Source organism: Nesoenas mayeri (assembly GCF_963082525.1).
Source record: "Nesoenas mayeri genome assembly, chromosome: 14".
Classification (NCBI taxonomy): Eukaryota; Metazoa; Chordata; class Aves; order Columbiformes; family Columbidae; genus Nesoenas; species Nesoenas mayeri.
Window position 1 is genome coordinate 6121264 of NC_137556.1, and position 27083 is coordinate 6148346.

At 51.6% G+C, this 27083-nt stretch overlaps 1 protein-coding gene across 1 annotated transcript; it reads left to right on the forward strand.

Annotated features, from left to right (window-relative positions):
- Positions 1 to 13610: 13610 nt before the first annotated feature.
- On the forward strand, positions 13611 to 25983 carry LOC308045759 (LON peptidase N-terminal domain and RING finger protein 1-like; the record flags this gene model as incomplete). The annotated part of the gene is made up of 12 exons (XM_080353251.1): positions 13611 to 14001; positions 17068 to 17186; positions 17814 to 17936; positions 18696 to 18824; positions 19550 to 19679; positions 20438 to 20531; positions 22178 to 22292; positions 22920 to 23041; positions 23440 to 23598; positions 24314 to 24476; positions 24568 to 24714; positions 25786 to 25983. 12 exons carry the CDS (start codon positions 13611 to 13613, stop codon positions 25981 to 25983), a joined length of 1890 nt encoding a protein of 629 aa, XP_080209377.1.
- Positions 25984 to 27083: the final 1100 nt, after the last annotated feature.

A 27083-nucleotide genomic window follows, 5' to 3' on the forward strand; every position in this document is an offset into this window, starting at 1 on the left:
AGCTGAAGCATCTCTGTTAGAAAGCACTGCTGCTGTCAATTGTAGAATTTGCAGCAGCGGGGACTCTGCCACTGGTTTGGCTGAACTGCTCCAGTTTTTTTCCACCCTTGCTGTTAAAACCCCTCCCTTATTTCTGACCTCAGCCTGCCGAGGGGGCTCTTGCTCTGCATTGAGGCTGGTGCAGGCTCCTGTGAAGGAGGCCTGGGGCAGCCATGGCCAGGTTTTTGGGACAAGTGACTTCTGTACAGCTGCTTGCTCCCTGCACGAGTTACCCAGGGTTAGTCTTGCATGGTGGGAGGGGGCTCCATGTATGCTGCAATTATGGTAAATTAAAATAAAATTACTGTGGGAGCAATTTTATTGTGGAGTTGAAGGTTTTAAATGAGGCGAATCTCGTGGGAAGGGTAATACCTTTAATTAGGTGCAGAAAACAAATTAGCTTTCAGGTACACAAGCCCTCCTTGACATCATTGTTACTGTTATTATCCCATATTGGTGCTATTAGAAATGAGGGCATTGCATTAGAGGGAAAGCACATTATGCAAGTGTTTAGACCTGCTGGTAACTGCTCTCTGCTGACATGTGTTTGCTTAATGATATGTTGGAGTGAAAGCCAGCAGCAAGGACAAGAATCCGAGGGAGCTGGGAGTACTGAGCTCTGCCTGGTCTGGCCTTGCCTGGACTTCCTGGAGCTGCCCAACACCTCCCACCATGAGGAGAGCAAGGACCTGCTGGAGGTTCCTCTCGCCGTGGTTTCAAGGACACCGCCAAATCTCTTCTTTTCTACCCAAACAGGGTCCTGACCACAGCACATTCCCAGACTGATTTCCCAGTGCCCTGGCTGGTCCCTGTGGATGTCTGCAGCCTCCAGAGCTGCCCTGGCTTCTTTACAAAAAAGTCAGGAGGTCTTTCTGCTCCTGCCCATGCTGCAGGCAATGCCTCTTGCAGGTTTAAATGCAACTGGCCGTGTTCCCAGTGTCATGTGCTGTCCCTGGGGGGTGGCAGAGCCAGTTTTTCTGCTCTGACAGTGGGACTGGGGAGGAGACCGCAATGCTCAAATACCCAGATCCTCTGTTGCTGCCAACCAGGCATCAAGGCGGCCACTCACCTGTTTCAGCTCCAGGTAAGGCACTTCCCTGTGTCCCTCGTGTCATCGAGGGGATTTACAGACTCTCCTGATCAGTTTTCTGGGCTGGAAAAGCAGAGCAGGAGGGCAGGGTGAAGCAGAGGGTGCAGCAGGAGCATCCCTGGGACAACTGGTGCTCTGTGAGGTCTTGGGGATGGGAATCGGGCATCGTTCCTGAGCCTTGTGAGAAGGACTTCAGTCCCCTGGGTGAGATGGGAGTGGGCACAACCACCACGACCCATCATGTCTGGCAGGTAAGGCATCTAGGCTACCATACCTGGTGGGGTATGAATACAAAGGTGTGCTTTGCTAGCCACAGGTCTGATCCACGTGCACCTCGCGTGTTGCTCGGCTATCAAGAAAAAATTGGAGCTTGTCAGCGTGGACAACAGGGCTGGTCACTGGGTTTTGCTGGTTTGCTTGCCCAGGCTTTAGGTAACCAGAGCATCTGGGGCAGGGAGAGCTGCCCGCCTGGAATGGGGCTCTGAAAGAACAGGCAGAACTGGATCTGCTAGTCTGGGATGGGACGGGAAAAAGAGCCATCATCAGAGCCACCATCCAAGGTCTGAGCTGCACAGGGTGCTGGTTGACACCCCTGGACAGGAGCATGGCAGAGCCCCGGGTGCAGGGAAGCCCACCCCATGTCTTGGAAATCCGCTGGCTTGGTCCCCAGGGACAGGGTTACCAGTGCGGTGGGGAATTACAGGGTTGTCACCACCCATGGTGGCGTTTCTTAGCATGTGTTGAGGCAGCACTACCCTTTCCCAATCCTGCCTGCTGGGCTTTGATTGGGTTGCCCATCTCCTAGTGCAAAGCTTGACGTCCACCTCTGTGTACCTTGTGCCTTTCCTGTCTGCTTACCCCCACAGTGAAGGCGCAAGGCAGGGACATCCTCACAAATTTGGGACTGGGCACATGCCACAGTAATAATGGAGCAGCTTTGGTGTTCAGGACTTGGGGCATCAGCTACACCTTCTGCACCTTCCCACAATCTGCTTTTCTTTTGTTAACTTTTGATTATTTTTAATGATTTTAGATTAAAAGATAATTCTTTTCAATTAGCAGTTGCACTTCTTAATTACAGAAATGAATTAGATTACTGTTCATTATTAATGAGATTTTAACTTTGCACTGATTACGCCTTTTACCAACCACTTCCCTTACTTCTGCTCTCCCCTGATGCTGCCCCAAACCCCGCTGCTTCCCACTGCCCTGCAGCATCCCTGGGGTTTTCAAACCTGCTTAGAAAATACAAATCAATGATATGGGCTCAGAGGCTGCCACTGGCTCTTTTAAAAGCTCAAATACCAGCCAGATGATGTCATTTTTTTTGGCCATAAAAACATTAAAAGAAAGCATTAACGTCCTGCCTCCCTCCATCAGTGGCTGGAAGATAAACCCTTCCCTAATTACCTGCTGCAGTACGGACCCTGCTCTTCCCTGCGAGCAGAAGGGACCCCATCCCTCACCCCCACTGCCCTTCCTCTGCCCCGTTGTGCCATTTCTGTATGAGAGGGAGGGTTTGACCTGCCTGAGCTGTTTCATGGATTTGGGTTCTGCTATTTTGAAAGAAATTGCTCTTCTTTCTTCTCTCTTATCTGTCACCTTTCGAGCACCCGATCAATGCTGAGTTTTCTTGCTGTTGCCCTCGGCTTCTCTTCTGCTTGCTGCTGCCTCCACTTCCCTCCCTGCCATCCCCCTTTCTGCTGTGGATTCCTGAGAGTCCCAACGCCTGCTCTCTATTGATTCACTCTCAGGTAATTTGAAGTATTTCTGTAATTTTTCACCTCCTCACAGCAGAAGGGTGAAGGCATCCCTGCACATTTGCCCTGAGGTTTCTCTGTCTGCCTCCATCTCTGCACAAGGTCTGATTACTTTATTTATTTTATTTTATTATTAATTTAATTTTATTTTATTTTATTTTATTTTATTTATTTTTCTGGAGACCGCTACTACTTTAGCCCTTTACGTGCTGTTTAGTGTGTTAGGAGGTGCACAGGGCATCTTATCCCATGGAGAAGAAAAATCTGAATGGTGGGGTCCATGGAGATGTCTTCATCCTCACAAAGCTCACCTTACTCCATCCTCCAGTTGCTCCTTTAGGTCTCTTCTGTGTTGTAGGTTTGAGAGTCTCGTGCCCTAGAGCCCTTTGGCTGTGGTGAAATGTCGACAATCCTGAAATGTGAGTGTTTGGCGTGAACCTGGGGGACGTGCTGGGTTTGCGTGTTCTGGATGCTGCATGTGAGCAAAGAATCTCCCTCTGTGCCCTGCTGTAGGGTTTGGACGGGAAGATAAGGAGACAGAGGAGAAGGAGAAAGAAAAGGACAAGGAAGAAGAGAAGGAAGAAGAGAAGGAAGAAGAGAAGGAAGAAGAGAAGGAAAAGACTGGGGGAGAAAAAGAGAAGGACAAGAAGAAGAGGAAGAAGAAGGAAAAGGTAGGGGAATGATGGACTTTTCTGCAAAGCAATTGCCAGAGGATTTCCAGCCCTGAAGTCCCCAGCGTGGTGCTCAGGGTGAGCCCAGCACTTCCCAAACCTTCTGATACTGAGGGCTGTGCTGGGGACCCTCTGGACCAACTGTGCACTGTGTGTGGGGCACCCAGCACCCCAAGCACCCACTGCCCAGCACGTGGTGGGATGGGACCAGCTCCTGCCAGGAGGATCAGTGTCCCAGGAGAAGACAGGCAGCTTCACAGTAGGGCCACCTCTGCAGGTGGGCACAGCGTGGTGAGGACATGAACGATGCAGAGCTTCCAGGTTAGAGCTGAGCCCCATGAAGAAGGATGCTCGGCACAGGCGGAACGGGCAGCAGCCATGGTTTGTAGGTTGTTAGAAAGCACCAGCCCCAACTGATGGGCATCCTGGCTGTGAAGGGATGCTGTGTCTGACCCACAGCAACATCACACCTCTGGCAGATGGAGCTATGCTGTGCACAGCCTAGAAATTACAGTGTGTATGTTTTCCATTGAGAGATAGCTTTCTCTTTGCTCCCAATATTCCTAGTTAGTTCTCCCTCCTTCTTCTATTTCAACCCAGATGAGACACTGCTGTGGACAGCAATGCTGTCTGCACCACTCACATCCCGGAATCCTTGCTCTTGGCTCTGGAGATCTCTGCAGCGCCATGGGCACACATGGGTCCACAGCAGCTCTAGTGGTGCAGAGCCTGGCCTAAGACACCCACAAGGCCAGACATCTCGCTCACTCGATGATCTAGCTCAAACAGCAAATGGGGTGTCAGGATCCCTTGTGATGCTTGTCCTTCTCTCTTTGCCCCTGTAGAGAGTTGGGGAAGAGGACAAGAGGAGCAGCAGCAGCTCTGACAGCGACTCGGAGGAGGTAACACCACCAACAGCTCCTTGCTGGGACCTGGCTAGCCCAAGGGATTTGCACCTGCAAACCCCTGTGTGGGTGATGGTTGCAGGTGCTATTAAATTCCTACAGGTACCAGCTGACGGAAAACAAAACATGCAGCGCTTCCCTCACATGGCATCCCTTTTCTTTTTGTTCTTGCCCCAGGATCATAGCAGTGAAAAGAGCAATGAGAAGGAAGACAAAGATTAGCCTTTCCGTGCTGGAGTGGCAGCGCTTGTCCTGGGCATGCTGAGGAGGTGGGGATGCAAACGGCAGCACACATTGGAGGGGGCCTGGGCCACTTTTAGCTAAATAAAGGTGTTTTCAGGCTCCAAAGAGAAATGCTATTTATTCATCCATCCAGTCACGCTGCCTACCCTGTGCTATCTGTCTGTCCTGCAAAGGAAACAGCCAAGGAACAGCAATAGGTGAGGAGCCGGGATCTGGGTGAGCACAGGCAGGTTTTGTTCAAGACCGTGAAAGAGGCTGGATAGAAATCCAAGAGCTCTGGTCACTTGGCTTTGCACAGTCCCCCCAACATTAGGTAGTACCAATATCCTCCCTGTCCCTTCCATCCCACTTGCTATGGGGTGGAGCAGCCTGAGCCTGTGCTGAACTGTTACAAATGCTTGTGATTTCAAATTTATCAAAAACATATGAAAAGTGGATACGGGGCGGCGTAGGGGGAAGCAAAACCCCCTTCCTTTTGTGCAGTGAAGCCCCCAGCACAGAGATGCAGCCGGCAGCCTCCACCCCACCTCAGCCCTCCTGGGACTGGAACCGGTCGCAGCACCAGGAAAAAGTGGACAAAAAAATTGGGAAAAATGAGCTGGCACCGCCATCTACTGGGGATGGGACGTGTGACAGCGGGTCCCCGCGTTTCATAACAGCTCGGCTGTTTTGTAAGGGCTGGGGACAGGTCCAACATGGACCTGGGATGCGGAGATGGTGCCCAACACCTGCACCCACCACTGCTGCTGGCAGCATTAAGCCCAGCCTAAAAGTCGCACCGTCTATAAATACTTAAGCGCAAACTTGAGCACAAGCTCTCCCTGCCGCATCACTGCCTTGATTTGTTTTCCTTAAGGTTTTTTATTTTTAAGGGTATTTTCCTGAGTAATGCAGATTTCAGACAAACTCAAGTTTAAGAGTCAACACCGTGCAGGATTTTACTCAAAACCAGAGAATGTGGCTTTCAATGTTGTTTTTATGGAACAAATGCAGCCAGCTCTTGTATAATCAAAACAAACGTCAGGAAAGATGCTGAGGAATGTTGTCTTAATTATCCAGCACGAAGATTAAAGGGAAAACGCAAAGACAGGAAAAATGAACAACCCCAAAAGCTAAACTGGATTTTAATGTACTGGTTTGGCTTCAGCAGGGAAAGACCAAGTCTAAATAAGTGTCTTATTGCTGTGTGAACAAGGATGCCTTAATATAAAATAACCCCATGTAGAGTTATTTTCCATATTTTACACTCCCCTTAGTGCAAGTAGGCAGGACTGTTGTGCAAGATACAGCTTAGTTACAAACAGTACATGGAGATGTGGCATTTTGCAGTCCCCTTAGGCCATTCTCCCACAGGATGGGAAACTGTTGGAATAAATTCTGTGTCTGGACACGAAAAAGGAAGGCCCTGCCTTTGCTTTTTAACTTAAGGGTTGGAAACTTTTCAAGCATGCCGTGCCAGGCTCTGTTTTCTTAGGTCAAGCATGTCTGTAGATGCTCAGTTGGAGCGGAGAGTTGTTGCATCTCACTGGAGTGAGATTCTGCTTTTCAGCTGACGACAGAAATCTCACCTAATAAGATAAAAAGCCCTAAAATTGTTTTCTGCACCCAGCTCCAGAAGTGGGTGAAGCTCACAAGCAACTGTCTGCAGCTGACCCCACTAACATGTCCACACAGTTCCCAAATCCCAGCACTTTCATGTCCTTGGAGCCAGCGTTGGGTATATCCTGTGCCGCTGGGTGATGGCAAGCGCTTAGCCAGGCCAAGTTTTACTGTTTGCTGCTTGTGTTTTACAGTCTCTGCTTTGGGCTGCTGCGCTCTGTGCAAATATAATGTGAGCAGCCAGATTCCTGTGGCACAAGTGCAAAAAGCAAAACACGCCCCAGGACCAGCTGTGAGAACATCCAGGCGTCTCCTCCAGCAGCCGAGAGGTTCTGTCCTGCCTTTGGCACCTCGCCCTGCACGTAACTTGCTCCCCTCTGTGCCCCTGTGCTGCCTTGATTCAAACCGGTCAAGTTTCCGCAGAAAGCTGCAGGAGTGAAAACCGTTTCACATTATCTGGTGTCCTTAAGTACTTGTTTCATCTCAGCTGTGGTTTGAAGCCAAGCGATGTGAATGGGCCTAACAGCACAGGCATTCACACCAGCTGTGTGGATTAGGGCTCTACAAACACTTAGTGGAGGAGGCAAAAAGCAGGTGGAACATTTGGCTTTTGGGGATGCTGGGGCCCCTCAGCCACAGGGGCAATGCAGCCGCAGGGAGCTGGAGCAGCACAACCGGGGTGCGCTGGGATGAGCGTTTACCCACAGACGTGACAGCCAGCAGCTCCCCAAGTGCTGCTGGGCACAACGTCTGACTGCATCGGGGTGTTTAACCACCTCAGTTGCTTGAAATATCTGCACGGTTCAACTTGGGGCTCCTTGGAGCTGATGTGCCCTCAACTGGTCGGGAGAGGAGCGTGGGCTGCACTGTGCTGAACACCCATCGCATCAGGCTCTGGAGGGGTGGAGTAGGGAGACTAGCGAGAGAAACTGGCAGCGGTGGAGTTACTTAAGCAAGTCTTGTTTACACACATTTACTCCTCTTTATATAATGACGTTGGCTGGTCCTCAGGGAGCAGGAGGGGTTGTGCTGCCCTGCTCATGGCATCTGGGGACACCTGCAGGGACCGCGCGTGGCATACAGCCATCTGGTGCCTTGTAGCAGCAGAGATGCCAAGAGAGCTTAGGCACACGTAAAGAACTGATTTCCATACCATTTTATGCAGAGGTGCCCCCACATTAAGGCATTTTTCTGTGAACGTCAACAATTTCAGAACAGGAAGGTTAGGCATTTATTTTGTGATGAAAGTTTGCATCTTGCTGTGCTCAGTAAACCCTGGTGTTTTATTTTATAAAGTGTCCTGTAAGGGAAATGAGCCTCTCAAAGGTAGAGACAAAAAAGAAATCTTTCCTCTGTTCCCAAGTGACCTTCTTCATGGAAAAATTCAAGCCGCTTTTTTATTCCACTAAAAATGGAAACAGTTAGAAATCTTGACTTTCCCAGAAAAGCTGATTCCTGCAGCCCTTCTTACAATCTGCTAATCTCTGCAAAGCACCAGGCAGAGGTTTCCTATGAAATGACTCTTCTGCTTTTGCACTGAATAAAAAGAAAAGTTAAACCCCAAAAATACGTAAGTCTTGCAAGTGAAGGGTGTTTTGGAAGGTCTAGCAGAGCACTCACACTCAGTCCTCTGTGGGCTGTGTCCTTCTGCAGCTTGTCCCCTCATTCTGAAAATCCATAAATTAAGACTTTTTGCCTTGTTAACTAGCAGCTGAAAGTTATAGCTGAGCTTTATTCACTGAACATCTTGGGATTCATTTTCATAAAAACTGTTCAAAGGACACACAACTATCACAGCACCTGTCTCTCCCTTGCAAAGCTTTCCAGGACTTCTGCCTTAACTCTTTCAGAAGAGCAGATCAAGCTCTTTACTCCCCAAACCTTACCCCATTACATTCCTAAAATCCACATAGAAATGGTGCTAAGCTTCTTGCAAAGGAAAACCTATAATTTGCTCCAGCAGATCCACCGGGACAGGTTTCTGGGTGAAAGATCTTCCACCGAGTACTAACAACCTGACCTCTTTAAAAGCCATGACGTCCACATGTTATGAAAGGGTGAGCTGGCGACGGGGATGATGACTCAGTTACCCAACCACGATGCACCTGCCGTCCAAAGTGCAGCGAGAGGTGGAAGTGAAACAGCCCGTGGTGAGAAAAAAAAAGGGCACAGCCAGAAACACTTGTCCTCTCCCTGAGAAGAGAGCTCTGACCTGGCCACCGCTGCTGCAGCCAGCCAGGGAGCCTACAGGCAGCTCCTTATAGTTATGGTAGAGACACAGCCCTGCTCACCCTGCCTGAAATCCAGCCCAGTGCTTGTATTTAGTGCGTCACACCAGCTGGCTGTGGGGAAGAGGGGACGCTTCAAGGTGTTTTGTTCTCCTCCGTGGTCAGACATGGGTCTTAGGCGGAACTTAAGCCACTCACTGGCTTTGCAGAATGTCTTTTGCCCTCACGTAAGAAGGACACTGAATTACCATGCTGGTGCTGGTGGAGATGCTGGAATTGAAGGAATAAAGACTAGGGCAGGGCACAGGATGAGCAAGTGACACACAAAAGCTCATCCAGCAAAACATTTGTACAGAAGCCAACACCAAGAGCAGAAAGCGGGGGAAAGATCTGCAGCCCCCTGGCAGCAGAGTGCAGCCGGGGAGCACTCACCTGCAGCTCTTGGTGTGCACGGAGGGGATGCTCAGCTGCAGGACCTCCCAGCTTGTTCATGCTTGCCACGCACCCAGACAACAACTGCGAGGATGCAGCTCCCTGTGGACACCAACACCTTTGGAAGTGGTGGAGCTTGCTGCAATGTAAAGGTGATGTCTGCAGAAAGAGTCCTTATGGCTTTTCCTTCTCCAGTCACTCAGTTATGTTATCCATGCCCTTATGCACATTGCGATTAGACGGTGCTAAATGAGCCATATTGACTTTCAGCCCCTCTATAGGATCTCCTACAGACAGAGGATCATCAGCTACCCTTGAAACACCAATGAAACAATTGCAATGCATCAAGGCAAGCTTATAGCACCCTGCACCACAGACCATGGTCTTGTCACCCATCCAAGGGCTTCCCCCCAGATGACAGGGACAATTCTGACCTTGCTTTTAGCTGTACTCCCTTCTCAGGAGTATGTGACTTGTACCTGACTGCCCACGGAAAAGGATATCTCCATGCATTCATTTTATGTGAAACTTGCTTCCAAGACTGAGTGATAATGTTCTGCCAACCTCTTTGCCACGATGTTTGGTCCAAGAGAGTAAAATGAGTCAGATACAGATCTGGGCTCTCCCTCTGTGACTCTCCAGTTTCCAGGAGTTCAAGCATAAGCCCAGTTACATGAGCAATGAGGTAACGTTACATCGCAGCTCTGTGTCCTGGCAATCCATGTGACTGTCAACTCATTTCTCTGGGAATGACGATGCCACAGGCAAAGCCTGTATGACTCAGAAGGGAAAAGATGAAAGTTTTCTCTAATTCCCCAACCGTGTTTACATCTGATCCTCCTTACTAAGAGAGTCAGGGTCTCTCTGAGCAATCAAGCAGCAGAGTTGCAGGACCCAGGAACAACAACATGTAATTTAGATGATTGCTCCTTGCCTAACGCATAGTCAGCACAGTGCAGACCTCAGATACCAAACTGCTTGCCTCTGCATAAGAGAAAACCAGGCATGGAGCAGCTCCCCTTATTGCATACAAAGACCTGAAAGGAAAGATGCTTGTTATAAAAGACGAGCTGTGACTGCAGATGAAGGGTCCCACACCACCTGCTTCCACTTCCTTTTGCTTTACTTACCAGGAGAGGCTTTGAAACACATGTGGCAAATGGAGAAACCTGGTGGTTGAATAACATCCTGGATCTAGAAATAATATGATGCAAAGAAAGCAAAAATTCCAGGAAGCTGATGTGTTTGTTGACAGGCTGGGAGGGGTATGATGCAAATGTGTGTTATTTGCACATACTGAGGTGTAAAAATAATTCCTTGGCTCAAGTCTCAAGGCTTGCAGCCAAGCCAGGATCCAGGCAGAGTGCTGCTGAAAGGGTGCTGCAAGCCACAGGTTTTGCACAGCTGCTGAGGCTGGATTTGGCCTTGGCTCTTCATTTGATCACCCAAGCAGAAAAAAACAACGCGGGGGCTGATCCTGGGCAGGCTGCACTGGCTCTTGCACATCTGTGCCACATCAGCCCCGCATGGCCCTTGCTGATGACACCACTCCTCCTCCTCCTCCTCAGCTGGGATGCCCACGCTTTCATCCTTCCCATGCTTTTGAAACAGGGAAACTAGTTTTACCTCTGTGCAACAGGACTTTCAGGTCTGATGATGGCAGTGTAATTAGCTCAGGAGGAGGCTGGTAGGCAGAGCGGGGATAGCTGTGAGTAAAAGGGGTCAGGACATTCTCGGTCCATATTCCTGTTTTAGCAAGTGCCTCCAGTGCCTCTGCAGACACCCTAAGGAGCACACGGGTCTCTTCCCTCTGCACAGAAAAGGCACCACTGGGCAGGCACTGTCACCTCTGAGCCACTCCTTAATCCCTAGTGTGTCAAAATCAAATGCCAATGCTTGCAACAAATATTTCTGTTGGTGTGAAATCCCTGATCCCCATGTTACGCTGTCAACACTCTGGACCACATTAATGAGGCTGTACTCGAGCTGAAGCACAAGCTGCGCGTGTGGCTGGAAGCCAAGGAAGAGCTGTTTTGCCCTGCAGCAACACCTGGAACTCCTCACCCCGTGCTGACCTTGGGCTGTTTCCCACCTTTAAAGTAAAAATAAAAACAAACCAAAACAACCTATAAAATAAATCCTGTTGTGCTTTGCAAATAGCTCCTGAACATCATGTAATCTGTTCTGTGTTACGCAAAAAGGGAAGTCCTCATGTGGCCAGCAGAGTGGTTAACATTAAGCATTTAAAGCTTTTTTTTCCTCCCAGTTATGTACTGGGTCAGCACAAACACACTAGTGACAAGCAAAAGCATTTGGAGTTCAGAACCAGCTCAGCTCTGGATGGAATGAAGACAACAAATAGTCCTTGTGCTGGTGCTAACAAAGCCTGGTTTCCAACAGACTCACGAGTTGTGATTGATCAGTTTTTAACTGCATTATGCAAAGGCAGCAGAACGTACTTGCCACTTACAAGGCACTGGAGAGCCCAGACATGTGAGAATGGTCGTGGTGTGAATTAGGTGAGGAAAAGAACGAGGCAGGTCCCACGGAATAGCCCGGTGTCTCCTGGAGGAGCCGGCTGGGGTGATGGAAGAGTCTTACCTGACACCGGCTCCCCGTGGCCGAGGGCTGCTGCTCCCAAATCGAGCCACACAACCAGGTTATGGGAGCACTCTTCAAGCACATTGCTGTAAAATTGGCCATGGCAGCTAAAATCACCCTCATTTCACAGCCCAAGAGCCATGAACATGTCCTTTTTAAGGGGTGATCTGGAGCTAAGACTGGTGAGGACTCCCTGGTGGCAATCTTTAGTTTTAGTGAATAGCCAGGTTTTGGTGGGAAAACTGGACGTGGCGAGAACTAAATCACGAGATGAGAGTGTCTGGTGTGAATGAGCCTTGTCCATCTGAGAAATGCCCATGGGAGAACTGCTGGGGGAGGTGATGTGGTTCTGGGGGGGCAACCAAAGTCTGATCCTGTGGGTGGAAAATATGGAAAATAACCCGCATAGGGTAGAGTTCCAGACAGCCCCATGATGCTTCTAGGGTGATTGCTGTCCCTAATGCCACTCCCAGGAGGTGCTGGGGCTGTGCTGCTAAGCATTGCCTGAGATTTCTCCACTCCGAAGGGATCAAAACGGTAACGGAGCAAGCAGCAAAGCCTTCCAAGCTCACATAAAATACTTTGTTGTTGAGCTTTTAAAGTCACTCATGAGCCATTTAATGTAATCCCAGTAGATTTTGAAACAAAACCTGCTCCACAGCCCAAACCTCTGCCAGCCACTCCCTTAGTGGGGCATGTGTTTCACCAGTAAGCGCTCACATCCTACTGGTGATCTCCCTCCCTGAGCACCCCTTCCAGTGGGTGCACAGGTTTGGTTTGGCTTGGTTTTGGGGACAAACAAAAAAGCCCTTAGGGAATGTGCATCATCCTTACATAAAGGATCTACTAACCTCCAGAGTTGACAGATTAAGCTGTTTTTCTCAGCACCTGCTATGTAAGAACTGCTGGGTCCTGACTGTATGGCTGCCTGGTGGGGGGGATGCATTTCCCTTGGGACACAGAACCCATCCCGGGGGTCTGCGAGTGAGAAGGAGACCTTCTCCAAACAGGGTCTGAACTGGTCCAGTTTTGGATAAGTAAAGCATTTGGAGGAGATGCAGTTTCCCATCTACACTGGAAGGACATCCATTCTCTTCAAACATTCTAACATGACGAATCTGCATGGTGAGGTCTGCAAAGGGGCACTTGACGCACCCCAGTCTCACCAGCCTCAGTTGCTCTGGCGCATCACAACAGTCTGCACCCCAGCCCTGCTCTGGAGAACCTCAGCCAGCTCAGGGACCCCGTGCCCTACGCTGCTCCCAAGCACCCCAGGTCTCCAGTGCCCCAGAGCATCCCACCCTTCTGTTCCCATCCCAGAGCACCCTGTCTCCCCCAGTCCTTGTGCCCCAGCCCCTCTCCACAGCACCCCAGACACCCCAGGTAGTCAATGCCATAGGCTGGCTCCAAAGTGCCCTGGCCCCACTCTGTGGCACCCCAAAACATCTCCCAGCACTTTGCATCCTGGTCCCACTTCAGAGCACCCCAGATCCCCCTGGGAACCCAGCACCCCAGCTAGTCCAGAGAGCTCTCCTGCATGTTTGCATGGCTTCACGCTCGAGTGCCCCAACTTGTACCCCACACCACAGCTGCTCCCGAGCACCCCAACACCTTGCGCCCCGTTCCGGGGACCGGCACAGTAGCCCGCCCCCCCAAGCACCCCGTTCCCAACTCTACTCCACAACACCTTCCCCGCACCTGCGTCCCGCTTCGCGGCGGCCCCAGCGCCGCCGGCTCAGTTATGAAACGCGGCCGGGGCGGGGCGGGGCGGCGCAGCGCGGCGGCCAATGGTGGCACCGGCAGCTCCGCCACCGGCGGCTCCCGCCGGTTCGGCTCGGGGGGGTCTTGCCCAGGCGGGACGGAACGGGACGTGCCGGGAGGCGCAGCCCTGCGCCGGGCCGGGCTGTGCCGGGAGGGGCGGAGATGATGGGCTGAGCCGGGCGGAGCGGAGCGGGTCAATGCGCGGGGACCCGGCGGTGGCCGGAGTGTGCGGACACCACCAGCCCTAGGGGCAGCTCCCCTCGTCGGCTGCAACTGCTGCCATGAGCCGCGGGCCCCCCAGCCCGTCCTCCCCACCCCGGGGGGAGAGCCTCTCCCGGCAACCCCTCGGGCCCGGGAGCGGGGACTTGGACATGTTGCGCTGCCCCTCCTGCCTCCTCCTTCTCTGGAAGCCGGTGACCGTGTCCTGCGGTCACTCTTTCTGCAAGCCATGCCTTGGGGGGACCCTGCCCCCCCGCTGCCCGCTGTGCCAGGAGAGGTTGAAGCTGCTGGGCGTTGGGACGGCGAGGTGCAACGTGGTGCTCTGCGGCCTCCTGGAGAAATGCGTGGAGCGGGAGATCCGGCTGGCCTGGCTGGCGGCACATGTCCGGGACCGTCTCACCCGTGGGGATGCAGAGGAAGCGCTGAGGATGGCTCAGAAAGGGGTCGAATTGGGTAAGCACCGCCGGGCCCAAGGGGTGAGGATGCTGGGTGCGAGGGGCCAGTCCTGCAGCTGAGAAGGGGATGTGCTGCTGGGGAGGGCGGTACCAATGGAGGTCACTTTGTCCCAGCACCACAGTGCCCTCCAAGCTTGCACAGCCCAGAGCTGGGATAACTTGGAAACTGGTAGTGTTGGAAAGGCTGGTGGGGTTGGGGAGGGGGCACCCAGCTGCTGGGCATGTCTCCCATGGCTGCAGGTGTCCTAGGATGATGTGAGGGAGTGGGTGGCTAGGCAAGCCCCACTGCTCATCCAAGCTGCCAGGGCCATGGGCAGGGCAGGGCACATGGCCTGTGCCCCATCGGCCACATGCTTCTGGCGTTAGCAAGACGCTGGAGAGGAAAGACCCGCAAACAGTTTCTTGCATCTTACCACCCAGCAATATTTCATAGTCGGAGGAAGAGACTTGCCCGGGGGTGGCCATTATGTAAAGTGGTTGGGACTTTTCCAGTCGTGGACAGATGTGACCTTGCACCCAGAGCCTGGCGAGAATGCAGCCTTGGCCGGGCTCCTGCAGCAGCCCCACAGCACAGAGCAGGGTGTGCAACCCGCTCTGGCAAAACATTTGTCTGCAGAGTCAGGATCAAGCCCAGGGGTGAGGCTGTAAGTGGATTTCTTGAAAATTAATGCTTAAATAAAAGGGGTTATACAATGTGTCTGGAGCAGGGGGTTGGGACAGTGGAGTCAGAAGGTCCTTTCTCCAGCGGCGTTTCTATGACAGCAGTCAGCTCTCCTCCCGCGGCGCAGACACTTATTCATCACCTGCTGTGAGAAAAGTGCCAGAGGTTCAGGACACGCCTAGAACCAAAGGGCTGAGTGGGCTGGCCCATCCTGGTGCTGGCGGTAGGAAGCGGGTCCCTTTATGCAACTTCCCGAGGCAACAGTCGCATACCCTGCTCACCCGTCCTTCAATGCAAATGCATGTACACGGTTCTCTAGTACTGCTTTCCTTACTGCCAGGCTTTTGTCTGATTGGGTTATACAATTATCTATCTCTTTTCAAAAAGCCTCTGTGAGTATAAAGAGGAAAAGCAGCTCTGTCCTCGGTCTTTCCTGCACGCTCCATTCCCCAAAGGACAGGGGAAGTCCAGCTTAGGGCAACAAATGAGGAGATTGCAATCCCAGGTGCAGCTCCCATACACATGCACTTGCTAGTGCTGCTCAGGCTCAGCCACGTGGGTGATGCTTTCAGGATGTGTTTTCCAGCTCCGGCAGCCTGCAGAACACTTTCAGGGTGCTCAACTTCTTACGGGTCTCCCTTCACTTTCAAACATAGCCACTATGTGTTTACCCATGAGAACGTTTGGGATTTTTTTTTTTGTGGTTCAACATCGCATTGTGGGCCAGTTTGCAGTGCCCCATTCAGCCCAGCCCACTAAGCAGCTCTCTTTGCTTGGCAGAAAATGAATTGTCAACTTCTTATCTTCTGTTTTCCTAAGTGAACAAAAGAAACAAAAAAAGGCACTGGAAGGCGTAACACAGGAGGCCTCTCAACATGCCTGGAGCCAGGAGGCTGGGGAGCGCTATCAGTCACTCATCAGCCGCCGGGGCCGCCAGCTGGCTTATGTCCCCAGTGTCTAATGATATCATAGATCAAAAATAGCTGCAGCAGAGGAGAAATCGAGAATTAATTCATAGCCCCATTTTACACATCTTGTTTTCACCAAATCGGTTGCTTTATTGCGAGCCTGTGCAGTCGTTCGAATGGGTTTGCCCACATGGAAAATAAGCCTCTAGACTTTGTACCCATTTGTCCATCTCTATGTGTTGTTAGGGGCTGGAATATTTCATCTCTGGATGCATGCTTGCAGGATGGGATATGGACCAGTTCCCACATTTACCAATTTGAGCCCTAAGGTTCCTACTAACATTGTAAAATAAGCTCCAAGGGAGCTGCAGGTTTGGCCTCAGAGCCAGCATCCTGTTGGTGATGCTCAGCACTGGGGGCGGGACACAGGGCTGGGTGCATGGACCCGTTGCCTTAGCTGGAAAGCCGGCAGCGTGGTGGATGTAGGTCACCTCCGCGGCAAGCTGTGATATAACGGGGTGGATCTGGGAATCATCCACGGTTCAAACCCGCAAACATTACCACACCTGGTTACTCCATGAGCCTCACTGTGTGGGCTTTTGGGTGCTGTTCATTCATGCTTCCTGACAGCCCCTACCCCAATTCCCCTGCTGTCAGTGCTGGTAGAAAGGAGAGTATTTACAGGGTTTCTCTGAGGCAGGGGAGAAGAGGATCTCACTGCCTGTTATTTAGGAGCAGGCAGGAGCGTGCGGGGCACCCAGCACCATGATGCTTGAGATGTCACGGCCAGCAGCATCTGAGGGAACAGTGTCTCCCCCACCACAGAGATCCCATCAGTGACATCCCGCTGATGAGGAACTGGATGCTCAGTTCCCTTCCTCCACTTTGGGAAATTTCAACCTTCCCTCATACTTGAAAACCCTGGGTCTCGTGATGGGGGCAGCTTCTTGCACCCCCCCTGGCTCCTCCTCTGCCTTGGGAGAGCGGTGGCAGTGAGGTGGGTCCAGGAGGCTCCCTGGTGTTTTGGGACTGCAGGTCTCTGCAGCTGCAGGCTTGTTTGGTAACATGTTATTGTGGCTCTGCTGGATGAATCACATTGCGGAGCCTCCTGTGGCAAGAGCCCCCTTAGGAAATATGTGTATGGTACAGCCTTTTTGCTGCATCCCAAAAGGATGGATGAGAGCCCAGATCCCAGCGTGGCTGAGCCTCAAGGCAGTGGTGGAGCCCCTTGGCTGAGGCCATTGCAGACGAGATGGGGAAAAACAAAGGCAAGAGCCTCTAAGAGTTTAAAACTAGATATTTAGAGGAAATAGCTTCCTTGCAGAGACTTATGAGGCCAGTGACTCCTGCCCAAGAGAAGCACAGAATCTGGCTGTGCTCAGCACAAGGCAGCAGCACATAGGCTATTCCACTGCAGTGGCATCTCCCTGGCCCTATCCAGCCCTACTGTCTCACCATGGACTCATCACATAAGTGAAGGCCTTTCTCTTTGCAGCCCCAGACGCCAGCTCCCTGCGGCTGTGCCGGGCAGAGGCATTCGCAGCACTGGGACAGCACCAGTGGGCGCTGGAGGACCTGGATGCTGTGTGCAAGGCTGAGCCTGGAGAGCATGAGGTGAGCAGAGGGGATGGCCCATCGACTGGCTGTGCTTGGAGCCAAATCTTACTCTATGGGAGCAGTTTCCCCCTTTCCTGAATTCTCCTAACTGCTGGATTCGTCCTGCTCAGAAATACACTTGCGAAACCCATTAAGTTGCAAATCCAGGCTGCAAGCACTGCGTTGCAGGAACAGGAGAGCTCTGGCACCACATCCCTCCTTGCTCACATGGAGCCGTGCTGGTGTGTGGGATGGCAGCTGAGGGCTCGGGGAATTGTTGGCCAGAGGCTGAGCTGCCCTTAGTGAAATCAACCCTGGAGCTTGCTTTCTGCTTTGCAAAGCACTCATTGGCAAGAGTTTTTCAACTTCAAAGGCAGAAGCCCTTGACACCTTCTCTAGGTCTCTGTAGGGTTTGTTTGCTTGGCTTTTGCAACTGCTGCATTTTGGGAGAGTCCTGTTTTATGGCTCTGGGTGGACCTGTCTTTTTTAGGCAGGTCTGAGCATGGAAGAAATGACATGTCTGGATGCTTTGGCCTGGGATGGGAGGCTGCAGTCAGTTTCCCTTGGGGCTTGCATGGGAGCTGAAGGGACACATACTCAGCTGGTCACTGTCTCATAGTCACCACAGGTTTTTCTACTCTGCAGGGCTTTTTCAGGAAAGGGAAGGTGCTTCTGAAGATGGGACAGAGAGCTGAAGCCCTGATGGCATGGGAACACTGCCTGACACTCAGTCCCCATTTCCATCCTGCTCAGAGAGAGATGGAGAAGGTGCGTGGGATGTACCATGGTGGAGACTCATGTGCTTGCATCACACAGGGAGATGCTTTTGTCCTCTGAAAGACTTGTGTCCATCACGATTGTGCTGCTCTGGACAGCACGATCAAGTGAAGTCAGGTTGTGGTCTAAGAGCCTTCCCATCGCTCCAATGCAGGTTCACCCATGAACAAATCTCCACTTCCTCAGTCCATGTCTTCAAGTCTGAGGTTTTGCAGAGTTTAGATGCGGACATGGCATGAGGTGGGCTTTGAGGCAGCATCAGTAGTCACCCAAGGCAAAGCAACCAGCTGAAAGCTGCCACTGGAGAGTCAATGTCTTTTCTGTAGGTGATTTCACATCAGCACTCACCTGTGTACCAAAATCACTCACAATGGTGGGGCCTCCAGCAGTGTCCTCAGCATGGGGACTTCATGCCATGAATGGACACTTGCCCTCCAGGAGGGTAAGGGTGGGGGAATGGGGAATGACCTTGTACCCTCCACAGCTCACTCCCTTCCTGCTCTTCATGGGTGGTAGGGAACATGGGTCCCAGCCCTTAAAACACACAATTTTGTTTGCTAGCTCATGCTGCTTTCTTCCTTACGTGCTGGTATTTGTTTGCTAGAGAGCTCAGCCAGCGCTGAAACATGTAACCCTGATGTGCCATGCAGGGAGCATGAGGCTGCTTTGGGGAAAGGGAGAGCCTGTCAGCCTACCCACCTCCCTGCTTCCTTCTCCCCACACCACCTGAGCCCTGTTTTCTCCTTGCAGATCCTTGTAGAGGATGCTCCTCAGCCATGCACGGCTGCTGCACACCCAGATGTTGCTCACCAGGGCTCGACTGGTCCCCAGGTTGATGGAGGGAGCCCTGTGTTCCCATCCTCCTCCCCACAAGTTCAGGTAAGAGAGCCTGCAAAGATCCGAGGCTGCGGTGGGATTTACTGTCCCTGTGGGACATCCCAAATTGGGGTTTTCCAATGAGGGGAAAGGAGGTGTGATAAGGGGAGGTTGTGCAGGACCATAGCCATGTGCTCATGGTTGTGTGCTGGGAAGAGAAGGTGCAAGGAGTGGAGGGCGGGAGAGCAAAGACACCATCGGAGCTGATGCTGTGGAGACTGGGGAAAGAGAGGACGCTCCTTCTGCCTCCATTCATTTCCTAGGTTTATTCTGCAATACTTCTGGTGAGGTTTTAGACTCTGATAGGGTTTAAAACAACCAAGTCACGCTATATTCAGAGAAAATAAAAAAGTAGGTTTTAATTTTTTTTTCGTCCAAAAATGACATTTGAGAACAATTCAGACCATTAGCAGCTATTAAGGAAAGGTCATCTTTTGCTCTTTGCCTTTGAAAGGTTTAGGGAGAGGAGGAAATCAGAAAATATGGGCTTAGATACACCCAAATATCAGGTGGTACATCTGGACAGAGTAAACCAACGTTTTAAGCATGAGATGGGCCGGGATGTCTGTGAAGGCCACGTGTTCCTGCTGTCCCGCAGATGCAAGATGTTAATACACAGCAACGCACCAGGAAACCTCCTGGTGCCGTTGGGCTCGGTGAGGTGAATGAGGCTGTGTATTCAAACAGAGAAGAGGTTTTGTTCTCAATTTTGTCTTTGCTGTGTCTAGGATCAGGAGGGAGAGCCAGCGGATGGCAGAGGGGATGCTGAGCATGGCCAGGGGACAGCCACCCTTTCCCAGCCAGGACGACAGCAGGAACAAGACACTTCAGCAGAGAGGCAGGACCGGTGGTTGGTAGGTGAGCATCTACCAAAATCTCATCTCATGCAAAATACTTGCTTAAAATCCATTTTGGCACTGAAAACTTGGTGTTGGTGGCATTGTGTGCCAGCTCAGGGAGCAGACATCCCAGGGGCAGCTCTGACCAGCACATTCGCTGATTCTCACGCCTGTGAGGAGGATCTGATCTTCCTGTGTTGAGCTGGTGAACTTACACCAAACCTTCGGGTCTAGCTTGGTGAAAAGTTCTTGCTAAAGCCAGACATGGTTTGTTCCCTGTGTGGAGCCAGAGAGAGGCTTCCTTTGGTTCCCATGGGTTTTAGATCAGAACTTAAATTCCCTTGTGAGGGACACAGTGTGTCATGTGTTGGGGGCAGTGACACCTCCATTGACATTAATTCAATTAATGCTATGTATATGGGTTTCATAAAGCAGTGATGACGCCTTGTGGTAGGTCTCCAGAGACCTCCATCTGGGAGCTTCTTAGGCCACTTCACCTCTCGGTGCCTCAGTTTCCCTGCCTGCAAAAGGAGGTAGGGAGATACCACCTTCCTCTACCAAATACCATGAGACCCACAGGTGGAAAAGCAATGGATGAACATGGGTGGGTTAATAGAGGGGGTTTATGTCACATTTTCTAGCAGTTTTGTTTTAACCTTCAAAGCACTTTGCATAGCAATTAACGACTTACACCTCAGAATATGGTCAGAAAGCAAAGATTAATTTTCGGCATTGAAATGGGGCATCTTCTTCTCTTTCCTTCTTTTTTGCCACTAGATAACGAAGAGGAAACAGCAGCAGCAAAGGATACCCAGCCATCCCTTTGGGAGCTGCTGAGCATATCTGACTTGGAGTGCTCCCTCTGCATACGGTGAGTTCTCTGGCAGGAGAGCTTTTAGGATGAAGAGTTAGCACCTGCTGGGTTTTCTTTCCTGGTGTGGATCTTTCTTCACATCTTAATTGCACACTCAGTCCCCAGTACTGCTGAAACACAGGTTTTAGTAGAGATAAGAGAAGATAGGGGCATGCTTTGCCCTGCCAGGCTGTAAGAGCTCAAATCACCTTGTCTCAGGGCGCAGCATCGTTCGGTCTCTATCACTTGGGCCATCCGTGTTGAGGTGGGGATGTTCAGCAGGGTCAAAGACTGAAGGCAGTGGTTGCCCTTTGTAACTGCAGGCTGGAACATGAAGGTGTTGCCCCACGTAAATGCCATCTGTGATGGGGATATTGCAAATCCAGAGGGGAGCATTTCTGAGCTCTGTGCCTGCTGGAGGTGGAAAAGGGAACAGGGTAGTGCACATGTCCATCTGCTGACTCAGGGCTGGGGAAGGGCTGGGTGCTGCCAGAGGACAGGCAGAAACCAGGCCGTTTTTTCTGGTGTGTCTCAGGACCTCGAGCAGTTGTGCAAGTGGCTGCTGGCAGAGGGCTGGATGTTGCACCAGTGGACATGCAAGACGGTCAAGGTCTGTCACAGCAGCTTTCTCCAGGTCTGGGCATGGCCTGGGAGAATGACACAGGGGAGAAAGAGAGGTCAAGGCTGCATCTGATCTGAATTAGGTGAATTTAAGTCTCTTCTGAGAGCAGGGAAACATAGTGTTCCGGAGGAGTCAGGGCTCCGTGCTGAGCAGGGCTTTCCCAACACCTTCATTTCGTTTCTGATCCGGGAGCTACCTGTGAGCAATCTGAGTGCTTGCTGCCAGCTCTGCTTTTGGAGCAGAGGAGAAGGAGGCACTTTCCTGTCACTGCTTTTTGTGTGTCTGAGGAACCGCAGCCCTGCCAGGACCAAGAAGTGCCATGTGTGTACTGATGGGCTCCACGGGGACCCCACAGGGATGGGGAGCAGTGCTCTGGCCTGGGGCAGTTCTCATCTTACATCATTGTGAAAGTCCAATAGTCTGAGGCCAGACTTCTAATTAAAGGAATAAGTCAGTTAGGAACATTTATATATAACGAATAGGAGTAATGAACAAACCTTAGCCAATGCAGCTTTAGTGAAGGCAAGTTTCATAGCCATGGACTACTAGGGCTTGGAAGACACACTGTGAGATAACTTCCCATGACATCGCATCCCTGCAGCATCATTGTCTTCAGTGCAGAAGGCTGGTGAAGGCAGCAGATTTCTCTTGAAATGGTAGGAAGGAATGTAGGAAATGTCTTATTCCTGCTGGAAGCAAAATCTCTTGCTCTCATCAAGGTGATTAAAGGAAGATGCAGGTACAAGGCTGGGGATAACCAGAAGCTGCATCCATGGCTTTGTCCACCCTAACCTGCTTGACCCTTGCAGCACCAGCCTGGGCCTCTGCAAGTCCCCAAGGGCTTTGCGGGACCCCCTGCACCATGGGGCTGAGGTCAGCTGGGGTTTCCAAAGCAGGGTGCTGTGCCAGGCCTAGGGAACAGCAGTTTGAGGGCACCCAGCCCTGTGGACAGAGGCTCTGTGAAGTCTCTCTCAGCTGAGGTCACCTGCACTCCTTCCCCCATGTTGCTCTCTGCGGTCTGTTAACTTTAGTCCCTTTGCAGGATGTTCTTCGAGCCGGTGACAACGCCGTGTGGACACACCTTCTGCAAGGAGTGCCTCGAACGCTGCCTGGACCACCGGCCCAACTGTCCCCTCTGCAAACAGAGCCTGAGAGAGGTGAGGGCATGTGTCCCACGGGATGGAGCCCAGGGGACAGCTGGGTACTGTTGGCAGCATGCCCAGAGCTGGGGTGGGAAGGAGCGATGCTCTGATGTTAGCAGCTCCCTGGCACGGCGGTGTCACCTCCACTCACGTGGGAATAGCCAGACAGTTGATAATTAAGACTAAGAGATTCATTTCCACAAGATGCCACAGTGATTTAGTGAGATTGTAAACAGGACTGAGAGGTAGAGAGAGAGAAAGAAGTGAATGCTAATTACTTTTAGAAATGGAAATGGATGGAAAACCTGCTAGCCTGGAGATTTGATTTAATCTTTAATGAAAAGGAATTCGGATGAGACCGTGAGGGAAATTAGGTTGTCATACAAGGGCTGCATCACTGTCAGAGACAGGACACTGTGTTGGATGGACCCTGGGTCTGAGCAGCGTCTGGAGGTCTCAGTGGAGGTGACATCCCATCCTGTTAGATGGTTCAACATCCCTCAATAGGTTTTATCCCTGACTTTCTCTGATCTAAAATTACCCTCAGGTCCAATAAAAGTGAGCGTGATTTAGAGCCTGGCAGGGCCTCAGGGCTCCCCCGCTGCTCTTCTCCAACCTATTTCTGGGTCTAATTTCTTTCAGTACCTGAAGGACGGAAGCTACAGACCCACCGTGCTGCTGCAGGACATCATGCTGGCCACCTTCCCTGCACAGCTGGCCCAGCGCCGGGACCTGCACCAGGCAGAGATGGCAGAGCTCTCCAAGTAAGCGGGGACCTGCTCTGGTGTGTGTGTGTGTGCACGGGGGCTGGAAGGTGCTCCGAGGGGACTGTCCATACCACATACCATTGTTCTGACTTGGTTCTGCTCAATTGATGGCCGTCCCATTTTTAGGACCACGTCACAGCAGTGCCGGGTGGGTGCAGACATCCCCCATGGGGTACCTGGGGATAAGGAAGCATCTCTGCAAGGAGCTGTTTTGTGGGCAGAGTCTGTCCTTGGGCTCTTGGTGAGCCAAGTGGAAGCTTTGGTGTTGCTCCCCACTGCAGCATCACTTCCTGGGGTAAAGGACAAATCTGGTTGAGAGGATCAGCTGATGCGTTGCCCTTGGGATGGGATTTGCTCTGGGAGGTTTCATAGTGGTCTCTTCTCCTATCCCTCAGCCTGACCAACAACATCCCCATCTTTGTATGCACAATGTCCTTCCCTGGAATTGCCTGCCCTCTGCATGTCTTCGAACCTCGTTACCGCCTCATGATCCGGCGGTGCCAGGAGACCGGCACGAGGAGGTTCGGCATGTGTATATATGAGGACGGGAAAAGGTGAGCTCCTGGGTAAGGTGTCAGTGGCTCTTAAACCACTTAAAGCTGTCTTAAAAGAGCCACTTAAAGTGGCTCTTAAAGCTGTCTGGGAACAGCTTCTGGCTCAGGATATTTCTGAGCTGCGTAGTTCCCTGGCTGTGACCTACAGCTCCTCTTAGTGAGCAATTGAAAATTGCTGTATTTCTCATACTTTGTCCTTAATAAGCTATGAGGGGACATTGGGTAAATGGGCTTTTTTTTTGGTGCAGTGTGGCCATCCTTATGTTCCTGGTGGCACCTCCAGACCTCAGATGAGCTCAATGTTCAGGCTCCTAACCCAAGTGCTCTCTGAAATACCTGTATTTACATGACATATCCGCACCATGCTTTAGTCCTGTTCAAATGAAATGAGATAAATAACATCTTCTGGGCTTTGGGAGGATGTCTCTGCAAGGGATGGTATCTTCAGGACCAGTAGACATCAGGGCAGTATAAGGACCAGTTATTTTAGTATATGGCAAATCCAAGGGAGTGCAGGCAGTGTGCTCACTGTTCCCCACCCTCTTAGCAGCAAGTGGTAACTCAACAGTGCTGAGTGAATCTCTGAATTTGCCCCCTCCCAGCCAGCTCATTCCTGGGCCTTTTCCTCCTTGGAGATGGTGCCTTCAGGAGAAGCAGCTCTCCCACCACCCGTATCCCAGCTCAGCCCCTTTCTTCTCTCCCTGGCTCCCTCCAGTTTTGCTGACTATGGCTGCATGCTGGAGATCCGGCAGATCGAGCTGCTGGCGGACGGGAGGTCCTTGGTGGACACCATTGGCCAGCGGCGGTTCCGGGTGCTGAGCCGCGGACACAGGGACGGCTACAACACTGCAGACATCGAGTACCTGGAGGACAAGAAGGTAAGGGGCAGGGCCAAGGCAAAAGCCCTTGCTTGGGGTGGGACAGAGCTTTGCCATGAACACTTTCTGCATCCCTCTTCCTTCCATGCAGGTGGCCGGGGAGGAGCTGCAGGAGCTGCAGTGCCTGCACGAAAGTACCTACTGCTTGGCTCAGCGGTTCTGTGAGCATGGAGACCTTGCCTCCAGGCATGTTTTGATGCAGCATGGACCACTGCCGGAGAAGGAAGAGGACATCCAGGTAATGCCCTGTGGGAAGGGATGCTCTGAATAGAAAAGGTACCAAGAGAGCCCCTGAAGCTGCACCGTTCCTGCACTAACCACCCTGCTTGGCCACCCCCAAGATGAGCAAAGCAAACCCCGTGTTTCACTCCAATTACCAGTTATGTCACCTCTCACTGAGGGAGATGGTAGGGCTTGTTTGTTAAAGCTATTTAATGTTTAATTTTTAAACTGTTCTTGGAAACTGAGCACTGAGTTTTAAAAGCTTTCCCAGAGTCTTTTTCTGAATGGGAACCAAGAAACTGAACTATCAGGATTTGAAAACACTTGAGAAAAACAAACAAACAAATGGGCAAAGAAACAAATACCACAGCTCGGCAAGTCTGTGGTCTCCTTTCTTATTTTGTTCCTTTAAGACAGCCATACCTGACCAGGGCTGAGAAGCTAAGAAGGCAGGACCCAGTTTGCGTATTAAATTGCTGTAACAAAATCAGATGCTAGAGAAAAAAAAAATCCCCAAATTTAGCTTTCACTCTTTTAAGAAAGTGTTTCCTGTCTGGATTGTTACAAATATGCTCTTGCTGGCTTGTCCAAGGCTAAGGCTGTCGTGGGCAGCAGTCGCATCCGTGCTGTGCTCAAAATTACAAAATGACTCATCCTTCTTCAGCTGAATTGAGCATTTCCCTCTTAGTTTGGCTCAGGTTTTAAAAAAGCTGATTTACAAAAGCAGTGCCCAGCGGTTGTGCCTGCCTGGCCTGCACCTCACCTTTTGAGTGATGGTTTTCACAAAAAGCAATGCCTTACAAAAAAGGAAATGCACAAGATATTTCTTTGTGTCTTTTGTATAGACTTTTCCTGGTTAAATCTGTATCTGGAGACTCTCTGGGGAATGTTTGTCTGAAAATTAACATAGTTTATCCAGTAATTTTGAGCCTGGACAGACATAAGCGCTGTTCAGAGGAACACCTTAGCCAGAGCTGGCATTGCCATCCTGACAAAAGCAAAAGTTTCCCATCAGCGATGCTGCCCAAAGGCCACGTGTTCCCCTTGCAGCTCCTGACATGAGGATCTCTCCCTTTGTCCCATCCAGGCTTTGCCAGATGGCCCGACTTGGTGCTGGTGGCTCATCTCCATCCTGCCCCTTGACCCGTCCTACCAGCTGAACCTCTTCTCCAGCACGTCCCTGCGTGCCCGCCTCACCCAGCTGCAGCGCATCCTCACCTCCCTGCTGCAGCAGCCGCCCCCCGGCCACCCACTGCTCGAGTACAACCCCCGGGGTCGTGTCTGAGCCCCCCAGCCCCCGTGCTCTCTGCAGGGGAGACCCCACAACGCCTTGGGTTTCTCTGTGTGTTGCCTCATGGTTTTGCGTGTGGTTTGAGCCTCACCAAAAGTGGCCTCAGCGATGAGCTGGGCACCCTCTGCCTGACTCAATGGGGCCAGTGCTGCACCGGCAGTGACACCACACCATCCGCACCATCTCCGGGAGCTGCTCGGTGATGTGGCTGTGCTGTGCTGTGCCACCAAAGCGGGGACTGGGATGGAAAGCTGGGTTGTGTCTCAGGAACCAAAATCACTTGCTGAACTGGTTCGGTGCTAAGGAGGATTCTCCTTAGGGCAGTGGATCAAGTGCAAATATTGTCTCTTCCTTTTTGAAGGACAACTTAGGGTTTTTGGTAGATGGTCCTGCTCTGTGCAGCAGATTTTCATGCTTGGGAATGTGGCACTGGGAGGCAGAGAGGTCCTGGTGGCTTCCCCCAACCTCAGGAGCTGATGCCTATTCCAACAAGAAGAAAGGTTAAATTAATCTGAAACTCACGGCCCTGCTCCTAACCACCTCCATGGCCACGCAGCAAGGAGATGCTGCTCTCCAAGTGCTCCCGGGTCTGGATGTCTCCTTTCCCACCGCTCTACTTGGTGCTGTGCCATGTGTGCAGTGCCAAACTCGCCAGCAGCTTCCCCGTGCTGGAGGCTGCTGGCTGCTCTGCTGCCATGAAATGCTGTGGGAAGCAGGGAATTTGGCAGCATTGGTACTTTCCTCACACACAAAAAGTCTTCTGCTCCCAAGCCTGGCCAGGTTCAGGTTGCATGATCAGATCTGGGGGCTGGAAGGAGCTGATGGCGTGAGGGGGTTAAGCCTACGAGTGGTTTTGTGAGACTTTCTGCCCCTTGACTAGTGCAATTTTCCCATATTCAGTGTTTCTTGTGAACTTGCTGCATCCTCAGGAGAAAATCAGGATCTGAGCTGATGTCAGATCTTTGCACCTCAGACACAGAACAGTTCAGGATCCCCCCAAAAAGCACAGGATGAAGTCACAGGGAGCCAAACCTCAGGGGAGGAGGTAGGACCGGTGACGGAGGCTGTGAGCCGATGTTGGGGAGCAAGTGCCT